Here is a 14385-nt window from a genome sequence, read left to right as displayed (position 1 = left end):
AAGGCAAGAGATGAGAAAGGCTTGGGCAAAGAGAAGTGCACAGATCCAGTGCATGTGCTAAGGGAGAACCAGCAGGATTTGCATAATTAGATGTGTGGAGAAGGGAGGACTCAGGATGACTCCTATATTTCATATATCAGTAGTTTGCTCTCCATTATGACATCTTGGGCTCTTTCATTTTCATGCCCAGCTTCAAGGTCTTTGCACCTGATGTTTCCTCTGCCCACAATACTCCTCTAGATGTTGGCATTTCTTTCAATATCTTCTCAAATGTCTCCTAAACATCCTATAAAACAGCACCAACACTCTACCCCAATCACTTCCTTGCCTTACTCATCTTCAGAGCATGTAACTACTTGACACCGGTTGATTTGTCTGTAATTATCTCATTCCCACAGCAGAAATTTCAGCTCCATGAGAGCAAGGTTTTTGTCTGTCTATTCATTGTTATGGCCCCATAACCTAAAACCATGCAGGGAATATATGTCTTGAATGAATTAATGAGAATACAAATGAATGAATGAAATGCTTTGTTGCTCTAGATCTTGTCTATGGATAACTACCTTTCTGATCAAACCTTTGGACAGCTCTTCATTCATCACACAGACTATCTCTGCTCTAGACCTTGCTGGAGTCCAAGCTTGAATTATTATATGCAAGTTAATTTTACAAGCCTGGACGAGGCCACTGAAAACTGAAAAAAGCTAAGAGACTGTAACAACCCTTTACTCTTTTTCATTTCCAAAGCTCTCTCCCCATCTCAAGCTAGAAAATAGTGTAACCAGACTACACAATGGAGCCACTACTTAAAAATGTAATATTAGCTTCTTGGCTTTTATCTAAGTGTACCATAATTTAAGAGCCATGTAAAATTTGTTCCACAACTTTACCGTAGGAAAACTTATTATAGAAGGGACATCACAGAACTCAATGACCCACACATCAAAGTCCTCGAGTTTAGGACTGAGGAGAAGTCTGCTTTTGTCGAAAACATGTATGATTCATGTTCCCTTTTTCAGGCAATGAGCATAACTCATACTGATTCCTTTTTCCTCGACTTCTAGGAATCTCTGTGATAAATTTAGGAGACAATTGCAAGAATTCTTCCCAGGCATAAGTCCTTCCCATGGTCATCACCTGTCCGTTATGCATCTGTTTGTCCTTCATTTTAACATTTCTTTTATACATGAATCTTAAAGTTGCCTGAAATTCTTTCTGAAGGTAGATGGCATATATAATAAGTAACAGGGAACCATGAACTTGGATGGTTTATTAAAAAACCTAGATTTCAGACCTGCCTCTTTAACAATAGCTGGATGACCACTTCGATCATTTATAACTCCAGTGTTCACTTTTTACATCCTTAAAGAAAAACTAATTGTCTCAGTAATTTTTTTAAGTTCTAAGGTTTTTAATGGCAGAGCTAAGACCTCTTAGCATTTCTGAGAAGGGGCAGTTTTCACTGGTTTGCCTGCAACTGATTCATGCTTCTGTCAACACTATAGCATCCAAAAATAACTTCTAAATGAGAAAATCCATTTCTAACTCGCCACACCCTCAAAGTATTTTGTCTACCCATATTAATTAGCTAATTTTCATTTATGTTTAAAAAGAAGTACCTCTTCAAGCCGTGTTCTTGTGGAGAATTGATTCGTTGTACCTATTACCATGTGGGCTATGGAAGGTGAGCCAAGTTCAAACCTAGAGAAGTAAATATTCAAAAACAGGTTGTGGAATACTTATTCATTTAACATATATTTTAAAGGCCTCCTATATATAATAGGTTTTAACTAAAAGCTGATTGGTGTTAAAAATATAAAATATGATATCTATCCAATGGGTTAAGATCTAGCTGTAAAGAATAACACATACCAACAGTTTAATAAAAGGTGAGTATCCAAAAGAAAATGACAGAGGCAGGAAGTGCTATAAGAGTTAGACAAAGACAGATGCAAACAAGGAAACATGCTCATGGAAGACCAGCAGGGCTGAACTGTGAGGAGGAAGGCTTCAGGTAAGTCCATCAGGAAGGGGCTATACCAGATGGAACGGAAAACATCCCTGTCCAGATTCACTAGTTAGCACTGAATTCCAGTTTTAAGTTTTCTACAAATATTTTAAGTACTTTCTACTTGCCTATCTGCAATCAAAAAGTACCTTTAGACTGTTCTTTTACAAGCAACAAGGCTAAAACATAGTAGGGATATGAACTTATCCAGTCACAGCACAATTTTTGGCACTACTTACTTTTGTACAAGTTTGTTCCAGTTTTCCCTCAGAAATTGCCAGGCCAATGGATATCCTACTGGGTTCCTGCCAATGAATGTTAGAATTTCTGGAAACTCCTGAGTTTTTATTTTATCACCCTTAAAGCTTTCATCTAGTAGCCTGGAAGGATTAAGAAAAGAAATGTTAGCAATAAATAGGTGATGAAGTAATTATGAATCACTGCAATAAAATTACTTGTAAAAGAAAAAAGAAGTCTGCCAATAACAAAGGTTAAAATATAAATGGGTAACCAGAATCCTGACAAACCCACTATAGCTACATAATAAAAACTAATGTTTATATAGTGTTTATAACACCCATTCTCATATACCCTCTCATTTGTTCAAAAGAATAGTTAAGGAAGAGTAGCTCTAGTAAATATTTTAAATATGTTCTCATTTTAAAGATACACAAATGTATACACCTTTAAATATTTTTCCTAACACCTGGTTCTCCCTAATTATTTGCTATTCTTATTAGATGTGTGCTGACTTGCAGTATGTTCCCAGCAGAATAGACAATTCCTGGCCAAGAAAACAAAAATAGATGCCAGAATGATCTAATCGAATCTAATTTCCCTTGGCCACATGAACATGAATGAACAACTGACTTACCATTGAAGCTTTTCCTTATTTTGGGTTATGCAGAGGGCAAATTCAATTTCGTTTTTCTCAGTACTAGACAAAGAAGACTGATATTTACTATAAAGAAAATCCCAGCCTTCCGTGCTCTGGGCCCCCACAGCAAACACTGCCAGGGTCACGTCGACAGGCAGGCTATAGAAAGGAACACACCCAGTGAGAATCTGAGATGCAGTAAGTACGTTTAGAGGCATAATGGTGACCAATTATGAACTGTTAAACTGTCCCCCTGATCAGAGAAGCATGCCTGGAAATATAAACAAAAACTACTCATTTCCTTCAGTTACACTTCATAAAAGAGGCAAGAGAAAAATATCTAAAATTAGGTTTTAAGTAGCCTTCTAAAAAATGTAACACGAAATGCCATTTTTAAAAATAGCTACATATTTAAACATTTTAATGATGCAGGGTGACTCCATAGGTGATCTCCTTTCAAGCCAAAAGAAAGAAATTCAAACTATATTTAAAATTTATACCATGATCACAAGTCAGGACTCCAGTGGGCCTGCTGTTTGGATTTCTTTAAGCTGAAGCATGTAGATTATTGGCACAAATGTTTCCTGGGATTTAAGCTCCAAATGTCAAAGGACTGAAGTGTAGCAAGAACAGGGATTTCCAGATAAGGTAAAACCTTGCTTAGACAGTGTCAGCAATTACTATGTCTCCCTGTCAGGGACTTTGGAAACCCAAAGAAACTATTATAAAATACAATGCCTATGTTTTTCTATGACATGGCTGTCACAGTTCAATATGACTTTACACTGTCTATACAAAAACAGGAATTATTCCAATATCATCCTAACTCCCCAGATATTTGACTTTTATGCACATAAGTTCCCTCCTAGCATTCTTAAAAGTTGAGAGATAAATAGATAAAAAGTAATTTATTTTCCAAAAAAAAAGGGCACTGGGAGACACTTATACATTTTGTTTTCCCTAATGTTTAGTACCAGTGATGGAAAACAGAAAAGATACCCTTTACATCAACAAAAGTCAGTAAGGACTGACCTCAAGTTTCCATTGGATTCCTTCCACTTTCTGAAATAGTCTTCTGCCCTGTGTACACACGGCTGATACTTGCGCACACAGGCGAGGAGGAGCAGCTGACTCCGCAGCATTCGCTCTGAGACTGAGCCCTCGTCTGTCCATGTCTGCTTATCAATGAGGCCCCTTAGCAGCCTGATGAGGAAGGCCTGAGGGCGTTGTACAGAGGAACAGGGACCAGTATTGCCACAAGTCATTTCATGTTAATATAATCCATTATGGTTTCAGATGATAGGGGCTAATTTTAAAAGATTATCTAACTTTTACTGTATAAATCATGCAGCAATGTTTATATTTAATTATAAAAGGGTCAAAAACAATAAATGTTGATGAATGACTTTCACATTTTCATAACAAACTTTTATTAGATATCCTATGTGCTTAAAATCAGGATGAACTGCCACTTTTAAAAACAAAGAGAGTTTATGTGACCAAATTTTGAGAGCAAATTATGCAACAAGACTTCATGATATTTTGCCAAGAATGACAATTTTGTGCCTCTTCCTCTAGTACCATTAAGAGTCCCAGAAAATCTTAATGTCAGCCATCATAATAGGAAAGGAAAATAAAAGGTTTGTGAAATAAAGGAAATAACAAACCCATGCAAATTAAGTAGTCTAAGAATGCCATTCCTATTTTTAGTGCCAAATAAAACCAAAATCTTTGCTAATCCATCCAAATACTGAATTAATATTTATTTGCTTTTCCTTAATATATATATATGAAGACATACACAAACACACACTCACACAATGATTAACACTCTTTTTAACACACCAAGAAATAATAATTAGGTAACTATTTTATTTCAGGCTTTTACCTTGAATTGAGTTTCCACTTCATTCATATCTCTTTTCTCCATTAACTTATACATAGGAATCAGCTCATTCAACCCTTGAAACACGGGCATAATTTCAGTTTCATGTTTCAAGTACAGGGATAAATCCAAGGCCTTTTCAATGGACAGCTTCCCAATGCTGACCAAGAGACACCATGGTTAGTGGTTTTAAAAGTAAATCCAGAAAGTCAAGTTTTTGCTTCAAAATATATTTTAATCTTCTAGCAAAACAAGCCAATCACATATAAATGTTCCTTTTAAATGGATAGCTATGGCCAGGCACAGTAGCTCACGTCTGTAATCCCAGCACTTTGGGAGGCTGAGGCAGGCGGATCATCTGAGGTCTGGAGTTTAAGACTAGCCTGGCCAACATAGTGAAACTCCATCTCTACTAAAAATACAAAAAATAGCCAGGCATGGTGGCACACTCCTGTAATCTCAGCTACTTGGTACTTGGGAGGCTGAGGCAAGAGAATCACTTGAACCCGGGAGGCAGAGGCAGTGAGCTGAGACTATACCACTGCACTCCAGCCTGGGGGACAAAGCAAGACTCCATCTCCAATAAATATACAAATAAACAGATAACTACTATATAAATCTCTCTTCTATCACATATAACACAACATCTGACATGTTTACACTGGGGAGGAAGTTTCTCAAATAGTAACATCCAGGGCTAACGTATGGATAAGCTGGAATGGAAGCACATCAGCATCTTTTCTGTGAAACATTGGATTATGTGCTGAACTTCTAAAGTAAGCAGGGGACTTCCATCGAAGACCCTTCAGGGAGCCTGGTCAAACAGACTATCATCTGGAAAGAAATATGAGTCCCTAGAAGAAACACATTTTCTTTACGATTTCAAAAGACACTGCATATCCACAGAAACCCTTCATTACAGAGGGTCGGTGTTAATAACCTCAATGGTAGGGTATATATACAAGTTTTAAAAAAAGAAAAAAACCCTCCAAGGCTCAAGCAGAAATATTCTACAGAAGGGAATTTTTTTAGGCAGAAAGAAACAGGTAAGCAATCCTTAACTTTCTTCCCTATTGCTTTTTCTCACTTCGGGAGGCCCAGTGTGGTGGTGAGAAGAACAAGAAGACACTCAACATTTAGGGCAGAGGGATATGCATATGAGGAGAAATGGAGATAATCCTTCCCACCTGCATGGTTCCTCTTAGGACTTCGGATCTGCCTACATGTTGAAGAAGTTTGAGTTTTAGGCTTCAGGAGCATTTCCTTAAAAACCATTGTCGGACCAGGCATGGTGGCTCACACCTGTAATACTAGCACTTTGGGAGGCCAAGGTGGGTGGGTCACTTGAGGTCTGGAGCTCCAAGACCAGCCTTACCAACATGGTGAGACCCTGTCTCTACTAAAAATACAAAAAAATGAGCCAGGCGTGGTGGCACGTGCCTGTAGTCTCAGCTTCTCAGGAGGCTGAGGCAGGAGAATTGATTGAACCCAGGAGGCAGAGGTTGCAGTGAGTGGAGGTTGCAGCATTGACAGAGCAAGACTCTGTCTCAAAAAAAAAAAAAAAAAAAAAAAAGACAGTGTTAACTTTGTCCTCACCCACTCAAAGATTATTTTGTTGAGCTATATTCCATAAAGATGCTAGAGTGTTCAGGTATCTGGTTTAGGAAACAAAAAAAAAATTCCTTCTTTAATCCAAGAAATGGAATGCAAAGAACTTGGGCCTGAGTCACTGAGTCTCCTAAGAAGCCTTCAAGGCTGTTAAAGACCCAGTGATGGGAGAAACCTGACCTGGTATAGCAGGACCAGAAGCTGCAGGACTAGGCAAGGAGCTTTGCCAAGATGTTGATCTCCTGGTTATCTATACTTCTGCCTCAGTATGATCTGAATTGCCAATGAAAAAGATTGAAATACAGATTCCTTCCTTCAAGTTCCTTAGCGGTCACAGACAGGAGGTTAATCATAAGGCTAAAAGCAGTCTTGTGTTGTTAGAAGAACTTAGAGGAAAGCACCTTTCAACTTCCTGTTATCAATCATTTTTGTCTCTAGAAATCAAGAATTTGAACGATAACAACTGCTTTCAGAAATAAACCGCAACTTTGTGCAGTATTACCTGACAAGCTGAAATGCATTGTTAATGAGACTCGCCCGATCATTACTGCTGATTGCTGTGTGTGCTGCTTTTAAAAGGCCGGTCAAAGAGTCCCATCCGTCATTCTCATAATGCACAATGTAATAGCCACTCATACCTACATTAAATTTGATCCATTCCACCTCTTCTGGAAGGATGAGCACATCTAGAGTAAATAAAATAAATCAAAGCTCCATTTGCTCCCTTGCCTGATGAAAGCTTTTCTGATCAGAGACTGGGCAAGGAAAATAGAGAAGAGTTTAATACTGAACAATTTGAAATCACCACTTACTTCTTTTTTTTTTTTAATATATATATTTTTTATTGCATTTTAGGTTTTGGGGTACATGTGATGACACTTACTTCTTTCAGAAACCAGAAAACAGCAACTCAATAGACAAAAGCTAACACTAGCTTTAAACATCAATTTTGTGAGATTTATAGATCTTTGAAAAGAATGCAATCACATCTCTGGCCATACATATGATATAACCTTAGTAATGTTAACAAAGTAATAGGGAATGTTCAATGGTAATCCCTCCTTTTTAGCATTATATAATTCGACTTGTAATCTCTATCTGGCAAGATATTGGCCATTCTTCTTTGAAACCAGAAAGCATTTTCAATCTGATTCCTTTTGCTTTAATCAAGATAAATAGCAAAAGAAATAGCATTTTAATCCTACACGTTTTCACATTCCTCCTTGAATTGAACTAGTTGTTTCCAAAACAAATTACCTGTTTTTGTTTTCAGCAAAAATCGATGGACTGTGTCTGATTTGCTAGTGATGAATGTCAATGGAACATGCCACAGGTACCTAAAAGAAAGGAGAGATGGATTGCTCATTTGTTGATTCAATTCAACAAGCAGTTATTAAATCACCTATCATGTGCCAGGCACTGGTTGGTTTAGAACAAGATAATACCAAAACTGCTACGGCCAAGTTCTCAAAACATCCCAAGTTTGTTTTCCAGCTTTGTAGGGAGTATCAGCGCAGGCACTATTTCTCTTTCTTGGACTCCTTGAGTAGAGCTAGGAATTTGGACTTAAGTGAACCCTGAAAGCCTTTTTACAGTGATTTGCTGATTCCATCTCAGATGCCTGACTTCAGGAGTCACGTGTCTCCTGAATTTATACTAGGAAGAACACAACATCACCTCCTTGGCATTCCTGTCAATTATATGTAAGCTAAATATGATCATAGAGAAACAACAGAAAATCCAAATTGAAAGACATTCTATAAAATAACTGGCTTGGACTCTTCAAAAATGTCAATATTAAGAAGCCCAAAAAAGACTGAAGAGTTGTTTCAGAAAAAATGGAGACCAAAACCATGCAACAACTAAATAAAATATGTGATCCTGTATTCAATCCTAAATCAGAACTTATTTTCTATTTTGCTATAAGGATATTTTTAGGACAATTGGAAAAAGTTGAATGGGATTTATAGATTAGAGAATAGTAATTTATCAAGTATATTTCCCTATTTTGATAATTGTACTATGATTATGGTTATACAAGTGAATGTTCTTGGGTTTTGTTTTTTGTTTTCAGATGAAGTTTCACTTTTGTTGCCCAGGTTGGAGTGCAGTGGCAAGATCTCAGCTCACTGCAACCTCTGCCTCCTGGGTTCAAGTTATTCTCCTGCCTTAGCCTCCTGAGTAGCTGGGAATACAGGTGGCCACCAGCATGCCCAACTAATTTTTGTATTTTTAGAAGAGACAAGGTTTTACCATGTTGGCCAGGCTGGTCTCAAAATCCTGACCTCAGGTGATCCGCCCACCTCAGCCTGCCAAAGTGCTGGAATTACAGGCCTGAGCCACCACACCTGGCCGTGAATGTTCTTGTTTTTTAGAAAATATTATGCGGAAGCATTTAAGTATGAAGGAGAATCATGTCACCAACTTACCATCAAACAGTTCAGAAAAACATAAGCCAAGTATATATATATATATATACACACACACACATAGATATGTATACAGGTGTCTATATAGATAGATGGATATTGATTAATCAAGATTTAAAGCCTCCTTAATCCTTTTGGGAAGATGGAAGAGGGAGGTGTGTATATGTATACACACACACACACACACACACACACACATGTAGAGAGAGAGAGAGGTGAAGAAAGTAAAGAAGAGTTGTATCTAGTAAAGGATACATTGGAATTTGTGGTGTTATTCTTGTAACTTCTCTATACCTCTGAAACTGTTTCAAGATAAAAGAATTTTTTAATGGTGTCTATCCGGGGTCAATCAAATTGCAGCATCTTGTTTCTAATAATACTCTTCTATAGCATTAAACTTACAAACAGTTTCCAAATCTAACTCAGAAGAAGACAACCAAGTCTCTCATAATTCTCAGAAATCACCTAACTTATGCTGTCCTTAGCTCCAGCCAAATGCTAGGCACTATTGTAAATCTAGTAGCAGTTGCTCAGGTTGGAGCTGATTTCAAGCCAGTAACCAGAAATTACCATCCTATCAAATTACAAAATATGAATGTTAAAGTAATTACATCATCAACTTTACTGAGATGAACCAAGGTTTAAAGCCTCCTTATCCCTTTTAGGAAGATGAGGGCAGGGAATATAAGTCAACTTCATAGCTACACAGATGCAGTTGAAATATTTTAGCAGTAGCGGTAAGGGCATTATTTCAAAAGTAAAGTTTCATCCTACAAGGCAGATGTTACCTAGACAACAAAACGGATTTTACTCTGTGAGCATTACCCAGTGTCCGGGGTGCCGTCAGATCCCTTCAGGTAGTGCTCTTGCTTCATGTGCACGTTCCTCCCGCTCACTGTGATGGTTATCAGGGGAAAACCCTTCTGCAGTGTCCAGGTGTTCATCATGGTTTTCACATCCAGGCCTTCCTGATGCCAGTGCTGGTGTGTACACAAAAAGGCAGACACATCACCCACTTAACCCAACTCTAAGAAAAGAACACCAGTTTGTGCTCAAACAGCCCCTACCAGTTGCCAACTCCCTCTTTGGAGCTCTTTCGTTCCCTTCCTCCACTGTCTCCAGCCATCACACCTCTTTTAGAGTACCAACTGTTTGCTTGCCATTTTCCTCCACTACACATACATGTCCAGAGGACAAGTAGCATACCTAGTTCTACCAGGCACACTTTGGGGCTGGCAATAACACTGGGCACAGAGCAGGCATGTGAATGAAGGAAGGAAGAGAAGGGAGAGAAAGTGCCAGGTTTTCAGTACCTACATAACTATGCTGGTTTTCAGACAAGCAAGGTGGAAACAATGTTCAGTCAAGAGCCTGTGTTTCTAAAGTGAGAATACAGAGATGACCCTCACTCAACAAGTAGTGGGAACCCAAAAGGAGCTATGTTCTTTGATACTCAAAAAGCTTTTAAGAAAGGATTTAAGAGGTAGTAAAGGCTGGGAGCAGTGGCTCACGCCTGTATAACCCTAGCACTTTAAGAGGCTGAGGTGGGCAGATCACTTGAGGTCACAAGTTCGAGACCAGCCTGGTCAACATGGTGAAATTCTGTCTCTACTAAGAATACAAAAATTAGCTGGGCATAGTGGCGCATGTCTGTAATCCCAGCTACCTGGGAGGCTGAGGCAAGAGAATCACTGGAACTGCAGAGGCAGCGGCTATAGTGAGGTGACATTGCACCACTGCATTCCAGCCTGGGTGACAGAGTGAGACTCTGTCTCAAAAAAAAAGGAGGTAGTATAAAGATAAAATGTACCACAGGAAGAATCCCGAAACTACTGAATAAACCAATTTCTAGAAACAAAAAAAAGCCAAGAAAATAAAAATATAAAAAGAAAAAAGAAAGATAAAATTCTGTTGAATCTCCAGACTCACCCTCAGCTTCCCCTGAAAACATCCCATAAGACCAGATAAACAGAGACTCAGGCCATTTTGTGACTCGAGGTTATGAAAACTTTATAGCGTAGCAGTTAAAAATGTGAGTTAGATCTAACTTCAAACCTCTCCTCTGCAATTTACCAATCATATGTCTTTGGATTTCATGTTCGCAACTTTAAAAACAGGGATAGTAATAGTCCCCGGCTCATGGGTTTATTATGAAGAGTAAAGGAGATAATACATATCAGTGCTTAACACGTGCCTGATACACAGCAAGTGTTCAAGAATGCTCACTGGCAAATCTTTGTACAAATGCAGAGCTCTGGAAATGACTGACATATCCTTTTGACTGCTACAATGCAGCCGTAATCTGCTATAGAAACATGTCATAAATCCACTGCTGTTCAAAGTGAAGCTGAAGAAATTAGTACCAGTGAGAAGCATTACCAAAGAAAGTTCTGCAACCCTCCTGTATAGATACATTTTCAGAAAGCTTGAAAAAGACTGAGTCTAGTATAGTTTAAATGCAGTCTTCTCTGGAATGAGGGTGATATAATCAAGAACCTCAGAAAGTCTGGCACAGAGCTATCTTTCAAAGCATATGAAGTAAAAGAATGTGCTTGGGGAAACATGTAGAGACGTAGAAACTTACTGAGGATGAAGATGAATGCTGACTTCTAGAGCAAAAGCCATCCATCTCTTGTATGCCATCTGTAGGGCAAATCTAAAACCCAAAAATAAACACATCACTCATTTCCATAGAAAACAAATCTCAGAGGGTTTAACATGATGCAGGGAAAACAAAACAAGATGATAAGCCCGTCAACCCCAAATGCAGAGATATTCAAAAACATACTCACACTTGCCATACTATCCCACAGGTCCTCGTTTTTTGTATTTTTATAGCTATGCTTCTGGAGATACTGTACAATGCCAATTTTAAATGCATCAGCACCAAGATACTCCCTTAGCATATTCAGAATACAAGCTCCCTGAAAAGATAATAGAAATAATTGTTATCTACAGCTTTTGGTTCCAATCTCATCTGAAATCACATATTCTTTCTTTTGCAATAAAACACATTTCTTAGAAAATGCAACTGCAATAACATTGCCAATGTCTGGCAGTTTGTGAAACAGGGTAAGCAGGTTAAACCTGGACCTGTTTAGTCAGGGGATTTGTCAAATGTGATTCTTTATGTTCTCAGCCCACTGAAGCCCTTATTTTCTATCAGGAGCCATGCCTCCCCATGGGGTAAATTAGCAGCATCTGTCAACTCCCTTTGTTCACATGTGAGTGGATAATGGTACTGATCAAACATTGGACCTTGAGCCATTATCTGGCTCTCTCACTGCCACTTCAGGGCAGGACTAGAGACAGGCAGGTACAACAGGGGTGGAACACAAGAGATGGAAACAGAAGTAGATGCCAGGGAAGGAAAAGTGGATATGTCAAGGGAGCCCAGGCAGCCTAGAGCACCAGAGGACTGATGGGGCTGGAGTCACAATGAGAAGGGGGACAAGAGTATTCCCAGACACCCTGTGTTCCTGGGCAAAGGGCTCTTTTCCTCTCCACTCCCATTACCATGAATGGTGAGTCACAAACTCAAATGCCTCCAGTGGCATATGACAGAGTATATAAATGAAAGAAGTAGTCCAAGGATAAGAAGAATGCTCTTTTACATTCTTTTTCCCCTGGACTTTCAATGGAAACATGCAAGCAAGAAATACTTTTCTGTTTGCTACCAAAACAACAGCCAAGCACAGATGACAAATGGCAACACAATCTCAGCCTCAGTGAGGAGAAGACAGTAGAGCAGTTGGGAACGGTAGCGGAAGTGGAAAAGCAGAGTCCTGATCTTACAAAGAGTGGACAACTTAGCTCCAGCTTATGGTGCAAAGGAAATACAGTGGCCAAATCCTCCTTTTTCTCCCCCAAGAGAAGCTAGAAATCTAGATTTTTACATAAAATCTCCCAATTATTAAATTGTTTGCAACAATCCTCAACTCCGTTACTAAACATTGTGCAAGACAGTTATTTGCATTTCAACAATATTAACTGTTTCTGAAGGTCCTGAAAAGTAAGCCACACAAGGGCAGGAATTTTTATCTAGTACAAAGTTGATGCTCAATAAACACCTATTTGTTGAATGATGTATAAAAAGCAGAGGTTCTGTAAGCCATGAATTTTCAACCCAAGAAAGAATATATGAAGAATTTCCCATAAAATGATCTTTAGGGTTATAAGCCAAACTGCAAGCTAGGCCTAAAAGAGTTAACTGCAGCCAGCAGGGGTCAAGAGAGAAGGCATTCACTCCGGGTTTAACCCCACAACCTTGCCTATAACTTCTCTACCCAAGCATGTGTAACTTTAGTATCCAAACTATATCCCTATACTCAATCTACTTTTACCTTATCATAAGAAACATCATCAAACATCTCCCGGATCTGAGCAGGATTCTCCACAGGTGTAGACACAGGGTGTGAGGAATTTAAAGCATCTACCTCCATCGCACTGAAACATTTACCAAAGAAATAATCTTCCTATTGAGACAGAAGAAAGAAAACATCATCTATGATTTACATTTAGATAAAAAATGTCCAAGGAGGGAGGTTTATCTAAGGCGAGAAGCCTATACTTCACATTTTGGGGCAAACCTATTCCATCTTTCCTAATATTTATGAAACAAAATAGAATTACTATCTTCTAAAAACCACCTAAGAAACAATGATTTTCAGTAAACATTATAGATTTTCTTCATCTTAAATACTTTAGAATAAAGAAAACTTCATATTAACCTAAAAATGAAACCATTATACCTATAGCCAAACAGCAACAAGAAACTAAACTGTATAGTAATTTCAACATTTCCAATCATTGTCTATACTGTTTTAGAGCAAAAATATTTAGCTTTAAAAACATGTGATGAAAAGAAATGGAGAACCTTAACCTGCTTTACTAGAGCACAATAGCTCAAAGGATAGTATGTATTCATAATCACTGTTATTACTAAAGATTATATAGAAACATAAGAAAATATTTATGAACCATTATAGTACAATATTGATATATACTTTATAATTATGTATACAGGCGGATGAAAATAGGAAGTAGTAAGTGTTTACAAATGAAAAGAGTCATTGGAGTAGGATAAAAAAATTTTTACATAAAGTAAGTTTAATTTTGCTATATGTGATTTTCTCAAATGAAACATGGTGATTTAAAAAACAAACCATATAGAAGTTCCAAAGCAATAAATTTGTGACCCAGAAGCCTAGGTTGTTATACAATCAAATGTACAGTTACCTTAAGTATAATTCATTTGATTTGGCAAATAGGGTCCTATTGAGATAATAGCACTGTGTACTTAATTAATTCTGCAATGAGCAACCTGAAGGTTGGGAAAATGAAATGGAATGTTTAGGCTGCCATCATTTCTATTTCTTTGATATTAAGAAAGATAAAATTTGACAATTTCCAAACAATCATAGATTCACAACTGAGTGTGTAAATAAGTCTTTGTGATACATCTTGAAAGTTCACTAGCATGTTTGCAACATGACTCATATCTAAACTGTCAAGGAAATTATCAATGAAATATTTTTCTAAGTTCTATAATAAAAGATTGGGAAATATTTTCCAGCAA

General features: G+C 37.9%; 1 protein-coding gene across 2 annotated transcripts in view; it reads right to left on the bottom strand.

Annotated features, from left to right (window-relative positions):
• The window catches only part of ERAP1 (endoplasmic reticulum aminopeptidase 1), a 34071-nt gene that overhangs the window by 2997 nt on the left and 16689 nt on the right, over positions 1-14385 (bottom strand). For both annotated transcript variants that reach the window (XM_010340228.3, XM_010340232.3), the window contains exons 8-18: positions 13151-13282; positions 11600-11731; positions 11392-11463; positions 9633-9787; positions 7636-7715; positions 6881-7064; positions 4774-4930; positions 3918-4102; positions 2883-3044; positions 2248-2388; positions 1620-1701 (exon numbers count right to left, since the gene is read on the bottom strand). In XM_010340228.3, coding sequence (XP_010338530.2) covers positions 1620-1701; positions 2248-2388; positions 2883-3044; positions 3918-4102; positions 4774-4930; positions 6881-7064; positions 7636-7715; positions 9633-9787; positions 11392-11463; positions 11600-11731; positions 13151-13282 — 1482 coding nt within the window. The remainder of the gene's footprint in view (positions 1-1619; positions 1702-2247; positions 2389-2882; positions 3045-3917; positions 4103-4773; positions 4931-6880; positions 7065-7635; positions 7716-9632; positions 9788-11391; positions 11464-11599; positions 11732-13150; positions 13283-14385) is intronic.

The sequence above is a fragment of the Saimiri boliviensis genome, chromosome 1 (assembly GCF_048565385.1).
Source record: "Saimiri boliviensis isolate mSaiBol1 chromosome 1, mSaiBol1.pri, whole genome shotgun sequence".
NCBI classification, from domain to species: Eukaryota; Metazoa; Chordata; class Mammalia; order Primates; family Cebidae; genus Saimiri; species Saimiri boliviensis.
This window is presented reverse-complemented; position numbering and strand designations above follow the sequence as displayed.